This window comes from Pristiophorus japonicus, chromosome 9, assembly GCF_044704955.1.
Source record: "Pristiophorus japonicus isolate sPriJap1 chromosome 9, sPriJap1.hap1, whole genome shotgun sequence".
In the NCBI taxonomy this organism is placed as follows: Eukaryota; Metazoa; Chordata; class Chondrichthyes; family Pristiophoridae; genus Pristiophorus; species Pristiophorus japonicus.
Window position 1 is genome coordinate 198,360,275 of NC_091985.1, and position 27,946 is coordinate 198,388,220.

Below are 27,946 nucleotides of genomic sequence, written 5' to 3' on the forward strand. Positions count from 1 at the left end.
AAAGTTTAAAAGTTGATTAAAAGTTGATTAAAAGTTTAAAGTGTAAGTCAGTCGTAGGTTACTTGCTTGGCACTGCTCCATGGGCGCTGCCAGCCCTCTGCAGCTGCACAAAGCCCTGGCCAGGCCACACCCGGAGCACCGCGGGGAAGTAGAGGTCCAGTCGTCCCCGAAGGCAGCCCGAATGCCCGGACACCACCGGGGAGAGGCCTGGATGCCGCCGGGGGCTCGGCGCCTGTGTTCAGCAGTAGTTGTCCTGGGCCGGCCCCGGAGTCCCTTCGGCTGGTTAATCGCCAGCCCCGGAGTCCCTTCGGCTGGTTAATCGCCAGCTCCGGAGTCCCTTCGGCTGGTTAATCGCCAGCCCCGGAGTCCCTTCGGCTGGTTAAACGCTGGGCAGTAACAACACTGTAGTCTATGGTGTAGAGCATGTGTGTCTACAGTCAGTTAGAGTGTGTAGTGTCGACCTCCACTACATCTGCCATGTGTTTGCCCACTCACTGAACTTATTTAAATCGCCTTGCAGCATTTATCATTCCATGAACATCCTCATAAATTTCCTGCGTACCCTCTCGAGTGTAACTACATCTTTCCTGTAATATGGTGACCAGAACTACATGCAATTCTCATCTTCTTTTTAGCCAGTCCCTCGGAGTCGAGGATGACTTGTTTCCACACTAACATGAGTTCTCAGGTGACTGAAGAGTCCAATGCAGGACCTATAGGGCCAGACTGTCCATAAAGGCCCCGAACGCCCGATTGCCCGCTGAAAAGGATCGCTAACGCTCTGCGAAAAAAGCCAGTGAGAATTTCCATTTTGAGGGTAAAGGTAAGTAGAACTGACCGCCCGGTGAAAAAATGGGTGCTGCACACTCATTCTCGGCAGTTTTCTCGGCGGGTAAGTGCAAAGTTAGCCAAATGGGCGATCGCTACCGGAATGGACGGTAAGCAGAACATTTTAGGCCAAGGATGCAGTTGGGCCTACGGAGGGGCGAAAATTAAAGAAAAAATTATCAGTAAAAAAAATATATACAAAGCATTCCCAAGACAGTTATAACCCTAATCGCCGTCCTAAAATTAAAAAAAAAATTAAATAACCTTTAACTTACCTTTCTTAACAGGGTCCCCTCCTTGCCGCTCTGTAAAAGCAGCTTTTAAACAGGGCGGATCTCTTGGCGATCTGGACATCGACGGTTGAGCCCAAACTTGCGCCCTGGTGGTTGTTCGCGGTGTTGCACGTGGGCGGTCTGTTCCCGCCGGGCGACTTTAGATGTGGGCGATAAGGTTCAAAAACTTAGCTGGAAACTCTCATCGGGTGAAAAACCAGCTGTACCGCCGAGACAATCGCCGATAATGAAGCCAAAAGTCTGGCCCATTGTCTCTGTCACAGGTCGGTCAGATGGGTGGTTGGAGTGACGGGTGGGTGGGGTGCTGGGGTTGTCGGGTGCTCCTTCCGCTGTTTGCGCTTGGCTTCAGCGTTCTCCCGGCGATGTGACTCGAGGTGTTCGGTGCATTCCCGGATGCTGCTCCTCCACTTTGATCGGTCTTGGGCCAGGGATTTCCAGGTGTCGGTGGGGATGTTGCACTTTTTCAAGGAGACTGTGAGGGTGTCCTTGAAGCGTTTCCTCTGCCCACCTGGGGCTCGCTTGCCGTGTTGGAGCTTGTTTTGGGGCCTAATATCAGACGATGTGGCCCGTCCATCAGAGCTAATCGAGTGTGGTCAGTGCTTCGATGTAGGGGATGTTGGCCTGAGCGACAACACTGACGTTGGTGCGTCTGTCCTGCCAATGGATTTGCAGGATCTTATGGAGGCATCATTGGTGGTACTTCTGCAGTGCTTTGAGGTGCCTGCTATACATAGTCCGTGTCTCTGCAGTACTCTAGGTTTGACCTAACCAGTGCTTTATACAGTTGAAGGATAACCTCCCTGCTCTTGTACTCTATGTCTTGGCTAATAAAGGCAAGCATTCAGAATGCCTACTTAACCACCTTATCTACGTGCCCTGCTACCTTCAGGGATCTGTGGGCATGCACTCCAAGGTCCCTTTGTTCCTCTACACTTCTCAGTGTCCTACCATTTAATGTGTATTCCCTTGCCTTGTTTCGCCCTCCCCAAACTCATTACTTCACACTTCTCCGGATTGAATTTCATTTGCCACTGTTCTGTTCACTTGAACAGTTGATTGATATCTTCCTGCAATCTACACCTTTCTTATTCATTATCAACCACACGGCCAAGTTTTAAAATCATCTGCAAACTTCTCAATCATACCCCCTACAATTAGGTGAGGAAAGACGGGATGAGGTTCGAGTGGATCGATAGCACTGTCATCGACTGTTCGGGCCGAATGGCCTGTTTCTGTGCCGTATGTCCAATGCAATCCTGTGTAATCTATGATTGCATGCAGCTGGGGTTGTTCTCCTTAGTGCTGACAAGGTTGAGAGGAGATTTGATGGAGGTGTTGAAAATTATGAATGGTTTTGAGAGAGTAAATAAAGAGAACCTGTTACATAAGAACATAAGAACATAAGAATTAGGAACAGGAGTAGGCCATCTAGCCCCTCAAGCCTGCTCCGCCACTCAACAAGATCATGGCTGATCTGGCCTTGGACTCAGCTCCACTTACCCGCCCGCTCCCCGTAACCCTTAATTCCCTTATTGGTTAAAAATGTTTTCAGTGGCAGGATGGTCAATAATCAGGGTATTCTTGAAGTGTGGGTGTTGTGTGTGTGTGAGGGGAATGTGCTGTTCAGATGGGATCAGTGGAGAAGGGTGTGAACGATGTAAAAAAGGAGGAGACAAAAAGCAGGAATCTATAGACCAGTTAGCCTGACATCTGTGGTTGGGAAAATGTTGGAGTCCATTATTAAAGAAACAGTAGCAGGACATTTGAAAAGCATAATTCAGTCAGGCCGAGTCAGCATGGATTTATGAAGGGGAAGTCATGTTTGACAAATTTGCTGGAATTCTTTGAGGATGTAATGAACAGGGTGGATAAAGGGGAACCAGTGGATGTGGTGTATTTGGATTTCCAGAAGGCATTTGACAAGGTGCCACATAAAAGGCATAAGATAAAAGTTCAGGGGGTTGGGGGTAATATATTAGCATGGATAGAGGATTGGCTAACTAACAGAAAACAGAGTGTCAGGATAAATGATTCATTCTCTGGTTGGCAATCAGAAACCAGTGGGGAGCCGCAGGGATTAGTGCTGGGCCTCCAACTATTTACAATCTATATTAACAACTTGGAAGAAAGAACCGAGTGTAACGTAGCCAAGTTTGCTGACGATACAAAGATGGAAAGAAAAGCAATGCGTGAGGAGGACATTAAAAATCTGCAAAAGGACATTGACAGGCTAAGTGAATGGGCAAAAATTTGGCAGATGGAGTATAATGTTGGAAAGTGTGAGGTCATGCACTTTGGCAGAAAAAAAATCAAAGAGCAAGTTATTATTTAAAAGGAGGAAAATTGCGAAGTGCTGCAGTACAGTGGGACCTGGGGGTACTTGTGCATGAAACACAAAACGTTAGTATGCAGGTACAGCAAGTGATCAGGAAGGCCAATGGAATCTTGGCCTTTATTGCAAAGGGGATGGAGTATAAAAGCAGGGAAGTCTTGCTACAGCTATATAAGGTATTGGTGAGGCCACACCTGGAATACTGCGTGCAGTTTTGGTTTCCATATTTACGAAAGGTTATACTTGCGTTGGAGGCAGTTCAGAGAAGGTTCACTAGGTTGATTCCAGAGATGAGGGGGTTGACTTATGAGGAAAGATTGAGTAGGTTGGGCCTCTACTCATTGGAATTCAGAAGAATGAAAGGTGATCTTATCGAAATGTATAATATTATGAGGGGGCTCGACAAGGTGGATGCAGAGAGGGTATTTCCACTGATGGGGGAGACTAGAACTAGGGGGCATGATCTTAGAATAAGGGGCCGCCCATTTAAAACTGAGATGAGGAGGAATTTCTTCTCTCAGAGGCTTGTAAAACTGTGGAATTCACAGCCTCAGAGAGCTGTGGAAGCCGGGACATTGAATAAATTAAGACAGCGATAGACAGTTTCTTAACCGATAAGGGAACAAGGGGTTATGGAAAGCGGATAGGGAAGTGGACCTGAGACCATGATCGGATCAGCCATGATCATCTTAAATGGCGGTGCAGGCTCGATTGGCGTTTAGCCTACTCCTGCTCCTATTTCTTATGTTCTTATGTTGTTCTGTTCACTGTCAGCCAGTGAAGGTCGCTGTGTGCATCTCACCTGTGAGACTAGATAGCTCAGTGGATAGAGCATCAGATTTTAATTTGAGGATCCTGGGTACAAATCTTTATTTAGCTACTGCTTTTAAAAATTCTCCCTTTCAGGCAACCCCACAAAAGACAAGCCTTTCACACTGAGCTCAAAGATTTGCCATATCCCGATTTTTCTTTCACATGGAGGTTATTTTCCAATGGCGGAGCTTTATGGTACATTGAGTGGTATTTTCGATATGACTAATCCTATCCTTCATGCAGCTCCTGATACACGAATATTTCGAGATTATCAGTTTTGGTGCCTCAATAAAACTTATTAATCTGTGCTGAATGTTTGCCACAACAGTTGATTTTGAAATATAATACATTTTCAAACATTTTCTTGATATATTTAACATTTTTCAAAGAAGCTGATTCTGTTGGCAGGGTATTTTCTAATGTCACCGTTTTCAAGTGTAAATTGTATGTTGTCTTCATTGAGAAAAGCAACAGTCGCACTGGGACTTGGAACCGAGACCCTCATAATAAATCCTGATGCTCCATTCGTGGATGTATTCAACATTGCACAGGTTTACAACCTGGTATTCATTCGTTTGGACCATGCAGTCATTCCTTCATAGTTTTTAGCTAAAGATATTAAAGCCATCATGAAAGATATTAACAACAATGTTTTATTCTGCTAAACTGTACACCCTTTCCTTTACCATTTAGCAGCTTCAGAAAGTTCAGTCTGAAGCCCATTAAATAAATTAATATGTTGAACTTCAAAAACTGGGCAAGAAATGCCATTCTGCAAACTGTACAATCCGTAAATATGTGAGGTAATGCATTTGGGGAGGGCTAACAAAGCAAGGAAATACACATTAAATGGTAGGACACTGAGAAGTGTAGAGGAACAAAGGGACCTTGGAGTGCAGGTCCACAGATCCCTGAAGTTAGCAGGGCAGATAAATAAGGTGGTTGAGATGACATACGGAATACTTGCCTTTTTTAGCCGAGGCAGAGAATATAATAGCAGGGAAGCCACAGCTAGAGTGCTGCATGCAGACCTGGTCACCATATTTCAGGAAAGATGTGATTACACGAGAGACAATACAGAGGTGATTGATGAGGATGTTGCCCGGTCTGGAGAATTTTATTCATGAGGAAAGATTAGATAGGCTCTGGTTGTTTTCTTTGAAACAGAGGAGGCTGAGGGGACACCGAATTCAATTCGAAAAAATTAGGAGGGGCCTGGATAGATTGGATAGGAAGGACTTATTTCCCTTAGCAGAGGGGTCAATAACCCGGGGACATAGATTTAAAGTAATTGGAAAAAGGTTTAGAGGGGAGATGAGGAAACATTTTTCACCCAGAGGGTGATGAAGGCCGTGAACTCACTGCCTGAAAGGGTGCTAGAGGCAGAAACCATCACCGCATTTAAAAAGTACTTGGATGTGCACTAAAAGAGCCGTAAGCTACAGGACTACGGACCTAGTTCTGGAAGGTGGGATTAGGCTGGGTAGATATTTTTTTGACCTGCGCGGACACGCTGGGCTAAATGGCCTCCTTCTGTGTTGTAATTTTTCTATGACTCTATGACTCAACCACACGGCCAATTTTTGTATCATCTGCAAACTTCTTAATTATACCACCTACATTTAAAGAAAAGGAAGTCTTATATAGTGCCGTTCATGACCTGCAGACGTCTCAAAGCGCTTTACAGCTAATGATGTACTTGGAGTGTAGTCACTGTTGTAATGTGGGAAACACGGCAGCAAAATTAGTGTACAAGTAAGCTCCCACGAACAGCAATGTGTTAATGGGCAGGTAATCCGTATCTTTTGTTACCTGGATACAGCGATAAATATTGGCCAAGACACCAGGGATATCTTCCCTGCTCTTCTTCGAAACAGTGCCTTGGGATCTTTTACGTCCATTCAAGAGAGCAGATGGGGCCTTGGTTTAACGTCTCATCCGAAAGACAGTGCAGTTTTTTAGATGAGGAAAGATGGGAGGAGGCTCGAGTGCAGTATAAATGCCGATGTGGACGTGTTAGGCCGAATGGCCTGTTCTGTGCCATATATCCTATGTAATTCTATGTAATCTATGATTACATGAAGTTGGGATTGTTCTCCTGACTGCTGAGAAGGTTCAGAGGAGATCTGATAGGGGTGTTGATAATTATGAATGGTTTTGATAGAGTAAATAAAGAGAAATCGTCTCCAGTGGGAGGGCAGGAGGGTTGGTAACCAGAGGGTATTTGTGAAGTGTGGCTGGCTGAGATAAATCGGATCAGTGTGGAAAGATGTGAATGATGTAATGTGCAATATCAGCAAGAGAAGGTCGCTGTGTCACCTTTATCCAGGAGCCTGGATAGCTCAGTCGGTAATCTGAGGGTCTAGGGTTGAAGTCCCAATTCGGGTGATGCTTTTAAATCAATGTTCTCACTTCTCTCTTTCAGACAACCCCACTAAAGATGAGCCTTTCACGCTGATATCATTCATGTATCTTAAAGATTTGGCACAGCCCAATTTTTCTTTTAAATAGAGGGTATTTTCCAATGTCACTGCTTTCAAGTGTAAATTGGATGTTGTCTTCATTGAGAAAAGGAGCAGTCACACAGGGACTTGGAACCTCATAATAAACCCTGATGCTCCATGAGTGAACAGAGGGACTTTGGAGTGCATGTCCACAGATCCCTGAAGGTAGCAGGACAGGTGGATAAGGTGGTTAAGAATGTAAACAGAATGCTTTCCTTTATTAGCTGAGAAATAGAATACAAGAGCAGTGAGGTTATGCTTGAACTGTATAAAACACGGCCAATTTGTGTATCATCAGCAAACATCTTAATAATACCTCCTACATTTAAAGAAAGAAGAGAAAGGCTTGGATATATATCGCATTTTTCATGACCACTGGGTGTCTCAAGCGCTTTAAAGCCAATGAAGTAACAGGACTGTAGTCACTGTTGTAATGTGGGAAACACGGCAGCCAATTTGCACAAAGCAAGCTCCGACACACAGCAATGACCAGATAATCTGTTTTTGTTATGTTGATTGAGAGATAAATATTGGCCTTCTTCTCTTCGTCGAAGTATTGCCATGGGATCTTTTACGTTCATTTGAGAGAGCAGACGGGGCCTCGGTTGAACGTCTCAAAGATGGCATCTCGGACAGTGTAGCACTCCCTCAGCACTGCACTGGAGTGCAGGCATAGATATTTTGAGATGTGGAAAGACGGGAGGAGACTCGAGTGATGCATAACTGGTGGCATGGACTAGTTTGGCTGAATTGCCGGTTTCTGTGCTGTATATCCTGTGTAATCCGATGTAATCCGATGTAATCTATGATTAAATGAAGCTGGGGTTGTTCTTCTTAGTGCTGAGAAGGTTGGGAGGAGATTTGATAGAGTTGTTCAAAATTATAAATGGTTGTGATAGTCATCATAGGCAGTCCCTCGGAATCGAGGAAGACTTGCTTCCACTCTTAGAATGAGTATTTAGGTGGCTGAACAGTCCAATACGAGTGCCACGGTTACTGTCACAGGTGGGACAGACAGTCGGTGAGGGTAAGGGAGTGTGGGACTGGTTTGCCACACATTCTTTCCGCTTTCTGCGCTTGCTTTTTACATGCACTCGGCTATGAGACTCGAGGTGCTCAGTGCCCTCCCGGATGCACTTCCTCCACTTAGGGTGGTTTTTGGCCAGGGACTCCCAGGTGTCGGTGGGGATGTTGCACTTTATCAGGGTGGCTTTGTGGGTGTCCTTGTAATGTTTCCTCTGCTCACCTTTGGCTCGTTTGCCATGAAGGAGTTCCGAGTAGAGCGCTTGTTTTGGGAGTCTCGAGCCTGGCCTGCCCAGCGGAGCTGATCAAATGTGGTCAAAACTTCAATGCTGCGGATGTTGGCCTGGATGATGACACTGATGTTGGTGCGTCTGTCCTCCCAGGGGATTTGTAGGATCTTGCGGAGGCATCACTGGTGTTATTTTTCCAGCGACATGAGGTGTCTTCTGAACATGGTGCATGTCTCTGAGCCATATCGGAGGGCAGTATTACTACAGCCCTGTAGACCATGAGCTTGGTGGTAGATTGGAGGGCAATGTCTTCAAACACTCTTCTTCTCAGGCGGCCGAAGGCTGCGCTAGAGTAAATAAAGAGAAACTGTTTCCAGTGGCCGGAGGGCGTGTAACCAGGGGGTATTTGTGAAGTGCGGGTGTGTGAGAGATATGTGCTGTTCAGACGGGATCAGTACAGAAGGAGAACGATGTAATGTGCAATGTCAGCAAGTGAAGGGCGCTGTCTCCTTTTCCTCAAGAGCCTGGATAGCTCAGTCGGTTGAGCATCAGACTTTTATTCTGAGGGGCTAGGGCTCAAGTCCCTATTCAGGTGATGCTTTGTAATTAAAAGTCTCAATTCCCACTTTCAGGCAACTCCATGAAACATGGGACTTTCAGATTGATCTCATGAATGTATCTTAAAGATTTGTCACAACACGATTGTTACATAAGAATAGAATATAAGAAGATAAGAAAATAAGAACATAAGAACATAAGAACATAAGAATTAGGAACAGGAGTAGGCCATCTCGCACCTCGAGCCTGCTCCGCCATTCAGCAAGATCATGGCTGATCTGGCCATGGACTCAGCTCCACTTACCCGCCCGCTCCCCATAACCCTTAATTCCCTTATTGGTTAAAAATCTATCTATCTGTGATTTCAATACATTCAATGAGCTAGCCTCAGCTGTTTCCTTGGGCAGAGAATTCCACAGATTCACAACCCTCTGGCAGAAGAAATTCCTTCTCAACTCGGTTTTAAATTGGTTCCCCCGTATTTTGAGGCTGTGCCCCCTAGTTCTAGTCTCCCCGACCAGTGGAAACAACCTCTCTGCCTCTATCTTGTCTATCCCTTTCATTATTTTAAATGTTTCTATAAGATCACCCCTCATCCTTCTGAACTCCAACGAGTAAAGGCCCAGTCTACTCAATCTATCATCATGTTAAACCCCTCATCTCTGGAATTAGCCTAGTGAATCGTCTCTCTACCCCCTCCAAAGCTAACATATCCTTCCTGAAGAATGGTGACCAAAACTGCACGCAGTACTCCAGGTGCAGCCTCACCAATATCCTATACAGTTGCAGCAGGATCTCCCTGCTTTTGTACTCCATCCCTCTCGCAATGAAGGCCAACATTCCATTCACCTTCCTGATTACCTGCTGCACCTGCAAACTAACTTTTTGGGATTCAAAACCCCCCCCCAAAAAAAACCCCAAAAAAAACCAAAAAAAAGAAAAAAAGGGCCTTGTAAATGTCTGGTGTGTCACCCAGGTCGGGTGGCACGGTTTAATGTGTTTTGTTTTGCAGATAAACTCCAAAAAGAGTTTCATACACAAGCACCCCCAGGTCCCTCTGCACCGCAGCATGTTGTAATTTCTCCCCATTCAAATAATATTCCCTTTTACTGTTTTTTTTCCAAGGTGGATGACCTCACATTTACCGACATTGTATTCCATCTGCCAAACCTTAGCCCATTCGCTTAACCTATCTAAATCTCTTTGCAGCTTCTCTGTGTCCTCTACACAACCCGCTTTCCCACTCATCTTTGTGTCATCTGCAAATTTTGTTACACTACACTCTGTCCCCTCTTCCAGGTCATCTATGTATATTGTAAACAGTTGTGGTCCCAGCACCGATCCCTGTGGCACACCACTAACCACCGATTTCCAACCCGAAAAGAACCCATTTATCCCGACTCTCTGCTTTCTGTTAGCTCGCCAATTCTCTATCCATGCTAATACATTTCCTCTGACTCTGCGTACCTTTATCTTCTGCAGTAACCTTTTGTGTGCCACCTTATCGAATGCCTTTTGGAAATCTAAATACACCACATCCATCGGTACACCTCTATCCAGCATGCTCGTTATATCCTCAAAGAATTCCAATAAATTAGTTAAACATGACTTCCCCTTCATGAATCTATGTTGCGTCTGCTGGATTGCACTATTCCTATCTAGATGTCCAGCTATTTCTTCCTGAATGATAGCTTCAAGCATTTTCCCCACTACAGATGTTAAACTAACCGGCCTATAGTTACCTGCCTTTTGTCTGCCTCGTTTTTGAAACAGAGGCGTTACATTAGCTGCTTTCCAATCCAATGGTACCTCCCCAGAGTCCAGAGAATTTTGGTAGATTATGATGAATTCATCTGTTATAACTTCCGCCATCTCTTTTAATACTCTAGGATGCATTTCATCAGGACCAGGGGACTTGTCTACCTTGAGTCCCATTAGTCTGTCCAGCACTACCTCGCTAGTGATAGTGATTGTCTCAAGGTCCTTCCTTCCCACATTCCCATGACCAGCAATTTTTGGCATGGTTTTTGTGTCTTCCACTGTGAAGACCGAAGCAAAATAATTGTTTAAGGTCTCAGCCATTTCCACATTTCCCATTATTAAATCCCCCTTCTCCTCTTCGAAGGGACCAACATTTACTTAAGTCACTCTTTTGCGTTGTATTTATCGGTAAAAGCTTTTACTATCTGTTTTTATGTTTTGCGCAAGTTTACTTTCGTAATCTATCTTTCCTTTCTTTATTGCTTTCTTAGTCATTGTTTGCTGTCGTTTAAAATGTTCCCAATCTGCTAGTTTCCCACTAACCTTGGCCACCTTATACGCATTGGTTTTTAATTTGATACTCTCCTTTATTTCCTTGGTTATCCATGGCTGGTTATCCCTTCTCTTACCGCCCTTCTTTTTCATTGGAATATATTTTTGTTGAGCACTATGAAAGAGCTCCTTAAAAGTCCTCCACTGTTCCTCAATTGTGCCACTGTTTGGTCTGTGTTTCCAGTCTACTTGAGCCAACTTTGCTCTCATCCCACTGTAGTCCCCTTTGTTTAAGCATAGTACGCTCATTTGAGACACTACTTCCTCACCCTCAATCTCTATTACAAATTCAACCAGACTGTGATCACTCATTCCTGGAGGATCTTTTACTTGGAGATCATTTATTATTCCTGTCTCATTACACAGGACCAGATCTAAGATAGCTTGCTCCCTTGTAGGTTCTGTAACATACTATTCGAAGAAATAATCCCGTATGCATTCTATGAATTCCTCCTCAAGGCTACCCCGTGCGATTTAATTTGACCAATCGATATGTAGGTTAAAAGCCCCCATGTTTACTGACATTCCTTTTTCACATGCCTCCCATTATTCCCTTGATTATTGTCCGCCCCACCATGAAGTTATTATTTGGGGGCCTATAAACTATGCCCACCAGTGTCTTTTTCCCCTTACTATCTCTAATCTCCACCCACAGTGATTCAACATTTTGTTCATTAGAGCCAATATCGTCTCTCACAACTGCCCTGATATCATCCTTTATTAACAGAGCTACCCCACCTCCTTTCCCTTCTTGTCTATCTTTCTGAATCGTCAGATACCCCTGTATGTTTAATTCCCAGTCTTGGCCACCCTGCAACCAGGTTTCTGTAATGGCCACCAAATCATACCCATTTGTAATGATTCGTGCCGTCAACTCATTTACTTTATTTTGAATGCTGCGTGCGTTTATGTGGAGTGTTTTAATGCTAGTTTTCAAACCATGATTTTTAGTTTTGACCCCTCCTGCAGCCCCTTTATATCCATACATCGTGTCCCCTCCTATCACCTTGTGGTTTACACTTACCTCAGTGCTACTCTGCGTTGTTGCCTCCTGCCTTTTGAATTCTTTCTTGGGGTCCTGATCATCTGAGCTCTCACCCACTCTAACAAGCTCAGAGCCCTCTCCTGGGTTCCGAATACTCCTTGCATTGAGGCACCAAGCTTTCATGCTTGCCATTTTATAACACTTTGACCCTTTAGAATTTTGCTGTACAGTGGCCCTTTTTGATTTTTGCCTTGGGTTTCTCTGCCCTCCATTTTTCCTCATCTCCTTTCTGTCTTTTGCTTCTGTCTACCTGCATTGGTTCCCATCCCGCTGCCATATTAATTTAACTCCTCCCCAACAGCAATAGCAAACACTCCCCGAAGTCATTGGTTCCGGTCCTGCCTAGGTGCAGACCGTCTGGTTTGTACTGGTCCCACCTCCCCCAGAACCGGTTCCAATGCCCCAGGAATTTGAATCCCTCCCTGCTGCACCACTGCTCAAGCCACGTATTCATCTGAGCTATCCTGCGAATCCTACTCTGATTAGCACGTGGCTCTAGTAGTCATTCCGAGATTACTACTTTTGAGGTCCTACTTTTTAATTTAGCTCCTAGCTCCTTAAATTCGTCTCGTAGAATCTGATCCCTTTTTTTTAACCTATATCGTAAGAGTTGTGTAACCACCGGGAACGTTAGAGTAGTGTCAACACCAGTATTGTTAGAGTAGGGTCAGCACCAGTAATGTTAGAGTAGGGTCATGACCGGTAATGTTAGAGTAGTGTCACTGCCGGTAATGTTAGAGTAGTGTCACCACCTGTAATGTTAGAGTAATGTTTAACCCCAGTAATGTTAGAGTAGGGTCACCACCTGTAATGTTAGAGTAATGTTTAACCCCAGTAATGTTAGAGTAGGGTTACCACCAGTAATGTTACAGTAGTGTCATCAGCGATAATGTTAGAGTAGTGTCACCACCGGCAATGTTAGAGTAGTGTCAACACCAGTAATGTCAGATTAGGGGCACCACCGGTAATCTTAGATTCGTGTCTCCACCAACATGTTAGAGTTGTTTCACCACCGGTAATATTAGAGTAGTGTCACCACCAGTAATATTAGAGTAGGGTCACCACCAGTAATGTTAGCTTAGGGTCAACACCAGTAATGTTAGAGTAGTGTCACCACCAGTAATGTTAGAGTAGGGTCACCACCAGTAATGTTAGAGTAGGGTCACCACCAGTAATGTTAAAGTAGTGTCACCACCGGTAATGTTCGAGTAGTGTCACCACCAGTAATGTTAGAGTAGGGTCACCACCAGTAATGTTAGAGGAGGGTCACCACCGGCAATGTTAGAGTAGTGTCACCACCAGTAATGTTAGAGTAGGGTCACCACCAGTAATGTTAGATTAGTGTCACCACCAGTAATGTTAGAGTAGGGTCACCACCAGTAATGTGAGAGTAGTGTCACCACTGGTAATGTTAGAGTAGGGTCACCACCAGTAATGTTAGAGTAGTGTCACCACCAGTAATATTAGAGAAGGATCACCACCGATACTGATAGACTCGTGTCACCACCGGTAATGTTAGAGTAGTGTCACCACCGGTAATGTTCGAGTAGTGTCACCACCAGTAATGTTAGAGGAGGGTCATCACCGGTAATGTTAGAGTAGTGTCACCACCAGTAATGTTAGAGTAGGGTCACCACCAGTAATGTTAGAGGAGGGTCACCACCGGCAATGTTAGAGTAGTGTCACCACCAGTAATGTTAGAGTAGGGTCACCACCAGTAATGTTAGATTAGGGTCACCACCAGTAATGTTAGAGTAGGGTCACCACCAGTAATGTTAGAGTAGTGTCACCACCAGTAATGTTAGAGTAGTGTCACCACCAGCAATGTTAGAGTAGTGTCACCACCAGTAATGTTAGAGTAGTGTCACCACCGGTAAAGTTAAAGGAGGGTCACCACTGGTAATGTTAGAGTAGTGTCACCACCAGTAATGTTAGAGTAGTGTCACTACCAGTAATATTAGAGAAGGATCACCACCGATACTGATAGACTCGTGTCACCACCGGTAATGTTAGAATAGTGTCATCACCAGTAATGTTAGAGTAGGGTCACCACCAGTAATGTTAGAGTAGTGTCACCACCAGTAATGTTAGAGTAGTGTCACCACCTGTAATGTTAGAGTAGGGTCACCACCAGTAATGTTAGAGTAGTGTCACCACCTGTAATGTTAGAGTAGGGTCACCACCAGTAATGTTAGAGTAGGGTCACCACCAGTAATGTTAGAGTAGTGTCACCACCAGTAATGTTAGAGTAGGGTCACCACCAGTAATGTGAGAGTAGTGTCACCACTGGTAATGTTAGAGTAGGGTCACCACCAGTAATGTTAGAGTAGTGTCACCACCAGTAATATTAGAGAAGGATCACCACCGATACTGATAGACTCGTGTCACCACCGGTAATGTTAGAGTAGGGTCACCACCAGTAATGTTCGAGTAGTGTCACCCCCAGCAATGTTAAAGTAGGGTCACCACTGGTAATGTTAGAGTAGGGTCACCACCAGTAATGTTAGAGTAGTGTCACCACCAGTAATGTTAGAGTAGTGTCACCACCAGCAATGTTAGAGTAGTGTCACCACCAGTAATGTTAGAGTAGGGTCACCACCAGCAATGTTAGAGTAGTGTCACCACCAGTAATGTTAGAGTAGTGTCACTACCAGTAATATTAGAGAAGGATCACCACCGATACTGATAGACTCGTGTCACCACCGGTAATGTTAGAATAGTGTCATCACCAGTAATGTTAGAGTAGGGTCACCACCAGTAATGTTAGAGTAGTGTCACCACCTGTAATATTAGAGTAGGGTCACCACCAGTAATGTTAGAGTAGTGTCACCACCAGTAATGCTAGAGTATGGTCACCACCAGTAATGTTAGAGTAGGGTCACCACCAGTAATGTTAGAGTAGTGTCACCACCTGTAATGTTAGAGTAGGGTCACCACCAGTAATGTTAGAGTAGTGTCACCACCTGTAATGTTAGAGTAGGGTCACCACCAGTAATGTTAGAGTAGTGTCACCACCAGTAATGCTAGAGTATGGTCACCACCAGTAATGTTAGAGTAGGGGCACCACCGGTAATGTTAGATTAGTGTCACCACCGGTAATGTTAGAGTAGTGTCACCACCTGTAATGTTAGAGTAGGGTCACCACCAGTAATGTTAGATTAGTGTCACCACCAGTAATGTTAGTGAAGTGTCACCACCTGTAATGTTAGAAACATAGAAACATAGAAACATAGAAAATAGGTGCAGGAGTAGGCCATTCGGCCTTTCTAGCCTGCACCGCCATTCAATGAGTTCATGGCTAAACATGCAACTTCAGTACCCCATTCCTGCTTTCTCACCATACCCCTTGATTCCCCTAGTAGTAAGGACTTCATCTAACTCCTTTTTGAATATATTTAGTGAATTGGCCTCAACAACTTTCTGTGGTAGAGAATTCCACAGGTTCACCACTCTGTGGGTGAAGAAATTCCTCCTCATCTCGGTCCTAAATGGCTTCCCCCTTATCCTTAGACTGTATCCCCTGGTTCTGGACTTCCCCAACATTGGGAACATTCTTCCTGCATCTAACCTGTCTAACCCCGTCAGAATTTTAAACGTTTCTATGAGGTCCCCTCTCATTCTTCTGAACTGCATTGAATACAAGCCCAGTTGATCCAGTCTTTCTTGATAGGTCAGTCCCGCCATCCCGGGAATCAGTCTGGTGAACCTTCGCTGCACTCCCTCAATAGCAAGAATGTCCTTCCTCAGGTTAGGAGACCAAAATTGTACACAATACTCCAGGTGTGGCCTCACCAAGGCCCTGTACAATTGTAGCAACACCTCCCTGCCCTTGTACTCAAATCCCCTCGCTATGAAGGCCAACATGCCATTTGCTTTCTTAACCGCCTGCTGTACCTGCATGCCAACCTTCAATGACTGATGTACCATGACACCCAGGTCTCTTTGCACCTCCCCTTTTCCTAATCTGTCACCATTCAGATAATAGTCTGTCTCTCTGTTTTTACCACCAAAGTGGATAACCTCACATTTATCCACATTATACTTCATCTGCCATGCATTTGCCCACTCACCTAACCTATCCAAGTCGCTCTGCAGCCTCATAGAATCCTCCTTGCAGCTCACACTGCCACCCAACTTAGTGTCATCCGCAAATTTGGAGATACTACATTTAATCCCCTCGTCTAAATCATTAATGTACAGTGTAAACAGCTGGGGCCCCAGCACAGAACCTTGCGGTACCCCACTAGTCACTGCCTGCCATTCTGAAAAGTCCCCATTTACTCCTACTCTTTGCTTCCTGTCTGACAACCAGTTCTCAATCCATGTCAGCACACTACCCCCAATCCAATGTGCTTTAACTTTGCACATTAATCTCTTGTGTGGGACCTTGTCGAAAGCCTTCTGAAAGTCCAAATATACCACATCAACTGGTTCTCCCTTGTCCACTCTACTGGAAACATCCTCAAAAAATTCCAGAAGATGTGTCAAGCATGATTTCCCTTTCACAAATCCATGCTGACTTGGACCTATCATATTACCTCTTTCCAAATGCACTGCTATGACATCCTTAATAAATGATTCCATCATTTTACCCACTACCGATGTCAGGCTGACCGGTCTGTAATTACCTGTTTTCTCTCTCCCTCCTTTTTTAAAAAGTGGGGTTACATTGGCTACCCTCCACTCCATAGGAACTGATCCAGAGTCAATGGAATGTTGGAAAATGACTGTCAATGCATCCACTATTTCCAAGGCCACCTCCTTAAGTACTCTGGGATGCAGTCCATCAGGCCCTGGGGATTTATCTGCCTTCAATCCCATCAATTTCCCCAACACAATTTCCCGACTAATAAGGATTTCCCTCAGTTCCTCCTCCTTACTAGACCCTCCGACCCCTTTTATATCTGGAAGGTTGTTTGTGTCCTCCTCAGTGAATACCGAACCAAAGTACTTGTTCAATTCATCCGCCATTTCTTTGTTCCCCGTTATGAGTAGGGTCACCACCTGTAATGTTAGAGTAATGTTTAACCCCAGTAATGTTAGAGTAGGGTTACCACCAGTAATGTTACAGTGGTGTCATCAGCGATAATGTTAGAGTAGTGTCACCACCGGCAATGTTAGAGTAGTGTCAACACCAGTAATGTCAGTTTAGGGGCACCACCGGTAATCTTAGATTCGTGTCTCCACCAACATGTTAGAGTTGTTTCACCACCGGTAATATTAGAGTAGTGTCACCACCAGTAATGTTAGCGTAGGGTCAACACCAGTAATGTGAGAGTAGTGTCACCACCAGTAATGTTAGAGTAGGGTCACCACCAGTAATGTTAGAGTAGGGTCACCACCGGTAATGTTCGAGTAGTGTCACCACCAGTAATGTTAGAGTAGGGTCACCACCAGTAATGTTAGAGGAGGGTCACCACCGGCAATGTTAGTGTAGTGTCACCACCAGTAATGTTAGAGTAGGGTCACCACCAGTAATGTTAGATTAGTGTCACCACCAGTAATGTTAGAGTAGGGTCACCACCAGTAATGTGAGAGTAGTGTCACCACTGGTAATGTTAGAGTAGGGTCACCACCAGTAATGTTAGAGTAGTGTCACCACCAGTAATATTAGAGAAGGATCACCACCGATACTGATAGACTCGTGTCACCACCGGTAATGTTAGAATAGTGTCATCACCAGTAATGTTAGAGTAGGGTCACCACCAGTAATGTTAGAGTAGGGTCATCACCGGTAATGTTCAAGTAGGGTCACCACTGGTAATGTTAGAGTAGTGTCACCACCGGTAATGTTAGAGTAGTGTCACCACTGGTAATGTTAGAGTAGTGTCACCACCGGTAATGTTAGAGTAGTGTCACCACTATTAATGTCAGAGTAGGGTCACTATCAGTAATGTTAGATTAGGATCACCACCAGTAATGTTTGCGTAGGATCACCACTAGTAACGTTCGAGTAGGGTCACCACTAGTAACGTAAGAGTAGTGTCACCACCAGTAATGTTAGAGTAGGGTCACCACCAGTAATGTGAGAGTAGTGTCACCACTGGTAATGTTAGAGTAGGGTCACCACCAGTAATGTTAGAGTAGTGTCACCACCAGTAATATTAGAGAAGGATCACCACCGATACTGATAGACTCGTGTCACCACCGGTAATGTTAGAATAGTGTCATCACCAGTAATGTTAGAGTAGGATCACCACCAGTAATGTTTGCGTAGGATCACCACTAGTAACGTTTGAGTAGGGTCACCACAATAACGTAAGAGTAGGGTCACCACCAGTAATGTTAGAGTACAGTCACCACCAATAATGCTAGAGTAGGGTCACCACTAGTAACATAAGAGTAGGGTCACCACCAGTAATGTTAGAGTACAGTCACCACCAATAATGCTAGAGTAGGGTCACCAAGAGTAATGTTAGAGTAGGGTCACCACCAGTAATGTTAGAGTAGTGTCACCACCAGTAATGTTAGAGCACTGTCACTAACATTGATCATCATAGTACAAAACAACATTGCAACTATCACATGGATGAGTGAAGGTTTCAGGCATTATTATGAATCATCAAGAACCTTACTCAGTGTGCCTGTGGGATGATCCCTTCAGGGATCACAGTGAATGTGAAGAGCACTTTCCAACTGGGACGAGTTTATGTTCATTAATTTGAAATGACGGAGTTTGATGAACAGAGTTGTACAATTTCACCTTTGTAGTCCCAGGTGCACTGATGTGGAAAGTTTTGCATTGTTGGTTCAGTGACTGTTACTGACACAAATTGCCGTGTGACTAAATGTCTCCTCGGGGCATGGAATACCCTATAAAGAGGAGTGTTTATGGATTGCAGGTACACTTTGACGCTAACCGCATACTCGGACACCAGTCACATATTCTTCCACAAAATGGCACTGCCAACAACTGAACTGATCAGCCTCATTTACTACCCTGCTCTCGCAGCCTTTGGCATTCCAGGTCAGTCAATGTAACTTGGTGTCTAATCATCATCTTCATCATAGGCAGTCCCTCGGAGGCGAGGAAGACTCGCTTCCGCTCTTAACATGAGCTCTTAGCTGGCTGTACAGTCCAATATGGGAACCACAATCTCTGTCACAGGTGGGACAGATCATCATTGAGGAAAGGGGTGGGTGGGACTGGTTTGCCGCTAACTCTTTCCGTTGCCTGCACGTGATTTCTGCATGCTGTCGGAAACGAGACTCGAGGTGTTCAGCGCCCTCCCGGATGCACTTCCTCCACTTTGGGCGGTGTTTGGCCAGGGATTCCCAGGTGTCGGTGGGGATGCCGCACTTTATCAGGGAGACTTTGAAGGTATCCTTGTAAGGTTTCCTCTGCTCACCTTTGATTCATTTGCCGTGAAGGAGTTCTGAGTAGAACGCTTGCTTTGGGAGTCTCGTGTCTGCCATGCAGACTATGTGGCCTGCCCAGCAGAGCTGATCAAGTGTGGTCAGTGCTTCAATGCTGGGATCGTTGGCCTGGTCGAGGACACTAATGTTGGTGTATCTGTCCTTCCAGGGGATTTGTAGGATCTTGCGGAGACATCGTTGGTGGTATTTCTCCTGTGACTTGAGGTGACTATCTTACTGATGATGATTATGTGACAGATTCCGAACATGTCTTCAGAGCAGAGCCACTGATCCAGCGGGATAATTCGCTGAATATCAGCGGGAGTCCCATTAGTCCGCGTGGCCACTGAGGCGCTGTCCTGTCGGTTAGATCATGGGCACCGGGTGCTCAACCTTCCTCCCTGTGCTGAGGGAGGGCAAGGCTGACTCCCCGGGCCCTCCAACAGTTCATAGATCACTAAAGCATGTGTTACTCAGTGTGGATGCTGATCGCCTCCATTGTGCCTTCGCTCCCCGTCAATTTTAAGTTGATAATTCCTCGGGCTGCAGACACCCGCACCCAGCAGGAGACTCTGATGATATTTTCAGCAATAATTGCTGTTCAGGGAGCTAATCCACTCCGCTCTGTTGCAAAGAAATTTAGCGGCTGCACCAGCTCCCCGCTCATTTACCGAGCAGCTCCCTCGGGGCGATTGTACATATAAAAAGCCCACAGTTTTGACCTAAAGTCAATGACGTTTTCTCAACTGAATGTTTCGTTAGAATTCATTGCTTTGCAATAATTAATGTATGAATTTAAGTTGATTATTGGCGATGTCTGTCTGGAAGACCGCAGAATTTTGAATCCCTCTATATTGAGTACATAAAAACATAAGAATTAGGAGCAGGATTCCGCCCTTCGAGCATGCTCCGCCATTCAATAAGGTCGTGGTTGATCGGAACTTGGCCTCAACAGGAACGATGCGATTGCACTCGAGTGCAGAGGAGAGTTACGAGGATGTTGCCAGAACTGGACAATCTTACCTATGAGAGAAGGTTGGAAAGGCTGGGATGGTTTTCTTTGGAATAGAAGAGGTTGAGGGGAGATTTAATTGAGGTGTATATGATTATGAGGGGCCTGGATAGGAAGGACATGTTTTGGTTGTTGGGGTGTATCCATGGGACAATTGAATATAAAACGAGGCGTACAATTTTGTCCTTGTACATGAACTTACAGGCCGCACTTGGAATACTGTGTCCAGTTTTGGTCTCCTCACACGGTGGGTGATATTGAGGCTCTGGATAGGGTGCAGAAGAGGTCCACTGGACTAATTCCAAATCTAAAGCATCTTAGTTATCAAAAGAGGCTAAAAGAGTTGGCCTCTTTACCATCGAGTGGCATAGACCTAGTGGGGATATGATTGTGGTTTATAAGTTAATGAAGGAAATAGACAGCGTTCCAGCTGACAGTTTATTTCAATTAAATAGGTTAGGCAGGACTCGGGGCACAAATGTAAGTTGTACAAGACTCGATCTAGGTTAGATGTCAGGAGGTGGTTCTTTCCCCAGAGAACAGCAGACCTCGGGAACAAGCTGCCGTTTCATGTGATGGATGCAGACCCACTGAATTCCTTCAGGCGAAAGCTGGGTTTGTTTCTGTCTCCGGTGGAGATCACCTCTTACAGAAGGTAGGTACTGCAGGGAATGTAATGGCCAGCATGACCTCCTGGACTGGTTTCGATCTCCGAGATGGGTCGGAGAGGAATTTCCCAGATTGTTTTCCCAAATGGGCCTGGGTTTTTTATCTGTTTTTTTGCCTCTCCCAGGAGATCACATGGTTTGGGGTGGGGTGGAGTGGATGTGTTATGATACACAAGGTATCGGGATTGTGTGGGGCAGGCTGGATGGACCACATGGTCTTTAACTGACTGTCATTGTTCGTATCTTTGTATGTTCGTATTTCCTTTAGCAGAGGGGTCAATCACCAGGGCACACAGATTGAAACCAGATAGGAGGGGGGGGTGAGGGGAAAAAATCACAGAGGGTGGTGAAGGGTATGGAACTCACTGCCTGAAAGGGTGGTCGAGGCAGAAACCCTCATCTCTTTTAAGAAGCAATTAACGTGCCCTTGAACAGCCGTGACCTACAGGGCTACGGAGCTGTTGCTGGAAGGTGGGATTAGGTTGGTTAGCTCTTTTTCGACCGGCAGGGACACGATGGGCTGAATGGCCTTCTGTCTTGTAATTTTTCCATGATTCTATGATTCCACTTTCCCCATAACCCTTGCCTCCCCTATAGTTCAAGAATGTGTCCATCTCTCCCTTCAATATATTCAGTGACCCAGCCTCCACAGCTCTCTGGGCAGAGAATCCCAGACAATCACGACCCACTTAGAGAAGAAATTCCTCCTCATCTCCATTTCAAATGGGCGACCCCTTAAACTCTACACCCTAGTTCTAGATTGAACCTCGAGGGGAAACACCCTCTCTGCATCTACCCTCTCAAGCCCCCTCAGTATCTTGTATGTTTCAATAGGATCACCTCTCATTCTTCTAAACTCCAATGAGTGCTCAATGTTTTCTTAAAAATAATTCTTCATTAACGCTGGCCCATAGAGTAAACAATCTGTGTGCATGAGCCTAAGTTGCAGCACATGTGAACATTGTCCCCACAATATTCATCCAAGTGTCACTGTTACTGACCACTACAAAATGCGGTGGTACAGAGGGACCTGGGGGTCCTTGTACATGAAATGCATAAAGTTAGTATGCAGGTACAGCAAGTAATCAGCAAATGGAATGTTGGCCTTTATTGCAAGGGGGATAGATTATAAAAGCAGAGAAGTCCTGCTTCTCAACTGTACAGGATATTGGTGAGGCCACACCTGGAGTACTGCATACTGTTTTGGTCTCCTTTTTTAAGGAAGGGTATACTTGCATTGGAGGCTGTTCTGAGAAGGTTCACAAGGTTGATTCCTGAGATGAAGGGGTTGTCATTATGGAGAAAGGTTGAGCAGGTGGGGCCTGTACTCATTGGTGTTTAGAAGAATGAGAGGTGATCCTATTAAAATATATAAGATTCTGAGGGGGCTTGACAGGGTAGATGCAAAGAAGATGTATCCCCTCGTGGGGGAATCTAGAACTAGGGGGCATCGTCTCAGAATAAGTAGTCAACCACTTAAAACTGAGAGGAGGAGGAATTTCTTCTTTCAGATGGTCGTGGATATTTGGAATTCTCTCCCCCAGATAACTGTGGAGGCTGGGTCATTGAATATCTTTAAGGTGGAGATCGACAGATTGTTGAAAGATAAGAGAATGAAGGGTATGGAGAGTGGGCGGGGATGTAGAGCTGAGTCCAGGATCAGATCAGCCATGATCTTATTGAATGGCAGAGCAGGCTCGAGGGGCCAAGTGGTTGACTCCAGCTCCTATTTCTGACGTTCTTCTCCTTTTCCTTACAGCGAACCTGATGACAATGGTGATTCTCGCCAGAGGCAGATGTGGCCTTTCCAGTGGCACCTCCGTCTACATGGTTGCCATGGCAGCAGCAGATCTACTGGTCATTACCATCAATGTAATGCTGTACCGCGTTTTTACATATCACTTTCCCCATTCATTCCTCGGCTACACCGCTGTCTGTCGGTCCCTTATATACCTCAATGCTGCTGCCCTTGACATGTCGGTATGGTTTACTGTCTCCTTCACATGTGACCGTTTTGTATCCATCTGCTGTGAGAAGTTCAAAGCGAAATACTGCACAGTGAGCAGTGCAGCCGCGATTATAACAACGCTCTCTGTCCTGCTCTGTTTGGACAATATCCCCTTTTGGTATGCATACGAAACTGAACGAATAGTTCACAATATTCACTGGGGGTGCCGCACGAAGATTGGATTTTTCACTTCGGCTGCAGGCACAGCGTACGCCTGGTTAGAAACTGCCCTATCTCCAGGAATTCCCTTCGCTGTGATATTACTGTGTAACGGTTTGACAGTCAGACGTATTCTAGTGGCCAGCAGAGCCCGCAGGGGACTCCGGGGTCAGGCCAGTGAGAGTCAGAGCGATCCAGAGATGGCGAACCGGAGGAAATCCATCATTTTACTGTTCACTGTATCGGGTAGTTTTATACTGTTGTGGGTGACAGCTGCCGTTAGTTATTTAACAAGCTCCCTGGTCGTTTATGCCTTAAGCGATTATACATCTCCGGCATACATCGCCTCTGTAACCGGCTTCATGCTCATGTATTTGAGTTCCTGTACAAACACATGTATCTATGCAGCGACACAAACTAAATTCAGGGAGGAGTTGGTGAAGATGGTGAAGAATCCTTGTACATCGATTCTGACATTGGTTAAAAAAATTTGACGATCAAACCAGAGCTTCCTGTCCTCATTAAAGCTCGATTACAGATTATGTTCCGCTGCAGAATGGCAACTTGCAGTTGAAATGAAAATGTAATTATCGTTGTGAAAGTGAACAGGTATCAGAAAACATTTCTTCCATTTTGTGTCCGCTGCTTTCCCTGGGTGAACATGATCAATTCCTCCCAAATCAGTGCCCATCCCATCTCGAGATTCAAAGAGAACATGTCATAAGAACATCAGAACATAAGAAACAGGAACAGGAGTAGGTCATACGGCCCCTCGAGCCTGTTCTGCCATTTAACACGTTCATGGCTGATCTGGTCATGGACTCAGGTCCACTTCCCTGCGCACTCCCCATAACCACTTATTCCCTTATCAGTTAAGAAACTGATATTCTCTGTCTTAAAATTTTTCAATGTCCCAGCTTCCACAGCTCTCTGAGGCAAAGAATTCCACAGGTTTACAACCCTTAGAGAAGAAATTTCTCCTCATCTCAGTTTTAAATGGGCAGCCCCTATTCTAAGATCATGCCCCCTAGATCTCGTCTCCCCCAATCAGTGGAAACATCCTCTCTGCATCCACCTTGTCAAGCCCTCTCATAATCTAATACGTTTCGATAAGATCACCTCTCATTCTTCTGAATTCCAATGAGTAGAGGCCCAACCTCATAAGTCTACCCCCTCATCTCCGGAATCAATATAGTGAACCTTCTCTGAACTGCCTCCAAAGCAAGTATATCCTTTTGTAAAGATGGAAACCAAAACTGCATGCAGTATTCCAGGTGTGGCCTCACCAATACACTGTACAGCTGTAACAAGACTTCCCTGCTTTTATACTCCATCTCCTTTGCAATAAAGGCCAAGATTCCATTGGCCTTCCTGATCACTTGCTGTACCTGCATACTAACCTTTTGTGTTTCATGCACAAGTACCCCCAGGTCCCACTGTACTGCAGCACTTTGCAATTTTTCTCCATTTGAATAATAACTTTCTCTTTGATTTATTTTCTGCCAAAGTGCATGAGCTCACACTTTCCAACATTATATTCCATCTGCCAAATTTTTGCCCACTCACTTAGTCTGTCTATATCCTTTGCAGATTTTCTGTGTCCTCCTCACACATTGCTTTTTCTCCCATCTTTGTATTGTCGGTATTGTGTTCCTAACACAGATGAGGCTGCACACTGGGAGGTTAAAGTAACAGTGACCTCAGTTTTTAATAAGAGACTCCAGAGTGAGGAACAGGCCTTCGGGGCTGGCTTACATACAGTGCTCCCAAGGGATGCTGGGATCCCTTCAGGGGATGCGCTCCCTGGTGGCGGAACATGGGAGTGCATGCTTTTCAGATACACACCATCACTCCCCCCACAAAGTCAAAATGAAAACTATTTACAAGATGAAGCGGTCGGGAGCCTTTCTTTCTCTGATGGACTGCCTCGGTACAAATGTCTGTTCTGGTGTGTTGGCTGTGCCCTCGCTGGGCTAGCGTGTTGTTGGCCCTGCAGGGCTGCTAGGTGAACCTGCCCTTGCTGGGCTGTTGGGCGTGATGGGTTCGATTTCCTGGTCCGGCGTGGTGTCATTGATCCTTTGGTTGTGTGTTGTGGGCTCGAAAAAGGTGGTGTCTGCTGTGGGTTGTTCAGGGCAGTCTCGTTTGGTCCAGGTGCTTTCTGCAAATTTGTCCATCGTCTAGGTTGACTACAAACACCCTACTCCCTGCTTTAGCTAACACCGTGCCTGTGATCCACTTGGGACCATGTCCCAGTTTAGCACATACACAGGGTCATTCAGATCAATTTCCTGTGACGGTGGCGCGACCATCGTTTACATTTTGTTGCTGCCGCCTGCTCTCTACCTGATCATGCAGGTTGGGGTGAACCAGCGAGAGTCTGGTTTTAAGTGCCCTTTTAACGAGCAGCTCAGCCGGGGGCACCCCTGTGAGCGAGTGGGGTCTTGTGCAGTAGCTGAGCAGTACTCGGGACAGGCGGGTTTGGAGTGAGCCTTCTGTGACTCGTTTAAGGCTCTGTTTGATTGTTTGTACTGCCCGCTCTGCCTGCCCATTGGAGGCTGGTTTAAACGGGGCTGAGGTGACAAGTATGATCCCATTGCGGGTCATGTATTCTTTAAATGTGGCACTGGTGAAACATGGCCTGTTGTCACTGACCAGTATGTCAGGCAGGTCGTGGGTGGCCAACATGGCCCTCAGGCTTTCAATGGTGGCGGTGGTGGTGCTTCCCGACATTATTTCACATTCAATCCATTTTGAAAAAGCATCTACCACCACCAGGAACATTTTACCAAGAAACGGGCCAGCATAGTCGACATGGATCCTTGACTATGGTCTGGAGGGCCAGGACCACAAACTTAGTGGTGCCTTGCTGGGCACGTTGCTCAACTGAGCACAAAAGCTGCATTACCGTACACAGGAGTCTAAGTCAGAGTCGATACCGGGCTACCACACGTGGGATCTGGCTATCGCTTTCATCATTTCTATACCCGCGTGTGTGCTGTGGAGATCCAAGATGAACGTCTCCCTGCCCTTTTTTGGCAGCACTACTCAGTTACCCCACAACAGGCAGTCTGCCTGAATGGACAGCTCGTCCTTTCACCACTGGAACGGCTTGATTGGCTCTTGCATTTCAACGGGGATGCTGGCCCAGCTCCAATGCAGTACACAGTTTTTTACGAGGGACAGCACAGGATCTTGGCTGGTCCAAGTCCTAATCTGGCGGGTGGTGACAGGTGATTTATCATTTTCAAAGGCTTCCATGTCCATCAACAAGTATGCAGGCTGCGCCATTTCCACCCCCGTGGTGGGCAATGGCAGCCAACTGAGAGCATCCGCACTGTTCTCGGTGCCTGGCCTGTGGCGGATGGTATAGTTATACGCTGATAGTGCGAGTGCCCACCTTTGTATGCGGGCTGAGGCACTAGTATTTATCCCATTGTTTTTAGCGAACAGGGATGTGAGGGGCTTGTGATCGGTTTCCAGCTCAAATTTGAGGCCAAACCGGAACTGATGCATTTTCTTTATCCCGAACACACACGCTAATGCCTCTTTCTCAATCATGCTGTAGGCCCTCTCGGCCTTAGACAAGCTCCTGGAAGCATAGGCAACAGGTTGCAACTTCCCCGCAACATTAGCTTGTTGTAATACACACCCAACTCCATACGACGATGCGTCACATGCTAGCACAAGTCTTTTGCACCGGTTATACAATACAAGCAGTTTGTTGGAGCATAAAATGTTTCTGGCTTTCTCAAAAGCAATTACTTGTTTTTTTCCCCATACCCAGTTCTCGCCTTTGCACAATAACACATGTAGATGCTCTACAAGGGTGCTTAACCCCAGTAGGAATTTATCAAAATAGTTGGGGAGTCCCAGGAATGACCGCAGCTCCTGGACATTCTGTGGCCTGGGCGCGGTCCTGATAGCCTCTGTCTTGGCGAATGCCGTGATCTTTCTCCCCAAAAACTCCACTTCTGTTGCCATGAAGATGCATTTCGACCACCTTAGCCGCAGCCCTACACGATCACGTCACTGGAGGACCTTCTCCAGGTTTGTAGGTGTCAGTGGTGTCCCGACCCATGACCATTATGTCGTCCTGAAAGACCACTGTGTGTGGTATGACTTGAGTAGGCTCTCCATGTTTCTCTGGAAGATCGTTGCAGCCGACCGAATTCCAAATGGGCATCTGTTGTAGATGAACAGTCCCTTGTGCGTGTTGATGCAGGTGAGGCCCTTCGAAGACTCCTCCAGCTCCTGCGTCATGTAGGCCGAAGTCAGTTCGAGCTTGGTGAACGTCTTGCCTCCTGCCAGCGTTGCAAATAGGTCGTCTGCCTTAGGTAGAGGGCTTTGGTCCTGTCGTGAGAAATGATTAATAGTTACTTTATAATAGCCACAAATCCTGACCGTGCCATCACTTTTGAGTACTGGAACAATCGGACTGGCCCACTCGCAGAATTCCACTGAGGAGATGATGCCCTTGCGTTGCAGCCTGTCCAGCTCGATTTCCACTCTCTCCTTCATCATGTGAGGTACCGCCCGCGCCTTGTGGTGAATGGGCCGTGCCTCCGGGACCAAGTCGATCCGCACCTTCGCCCCGGAAAAGTTTCCAATGCCTGGCTCAAAAAGCGAAAGAAATTTGTTGAGAAACTGGGTAGATGAGGCCTCATCGACATGTGATAGTGCTCGGATGTCATCCCAGTTCCAGCCAGCCCCTTCCAAGCCATGTGGGGCTATCGCCCGGGACAATCCAGAGTGCCAGTTTATGCACCGTGCCCTCATAGGTGACCTTGACCATGGCGCTGCCCAG

The 27,946-nt window shown here is 45.9% G+C and overlaps 1 protein-coding gene and 1 non-coding gene across 2 annotated transcripts; both read left to right on the forward strand.

Moving 5' to 3' along the window:
• Positions 1–931: 931 nt before the first annotated feature.
• LOC139274044 (prolactin-releasing peptide receptor-like) lies at positions 932–23,636 on the forward strand. Its single transcript, XM_070891099.1, has 2 exons — positions 932–938; positions 22,735–23,636. Exons 1-2 carry the CDS (start codon positions 932–934, stop codon positions 23,634–23,636), a joined length of 909 nt encoding a protein of 302 aa, XP_070747200.1.
• Positions 8,546–8,618, forward strand: trnak-uuu (transfer RNA lysine (anticodon UUU)). The gene has a single exon. It is a non-coding gene; the product is annotated as a tRNA-Lys (tRNA).
• Positions 23,637–27,946: the final 4,310 nt, after the last annotated feature.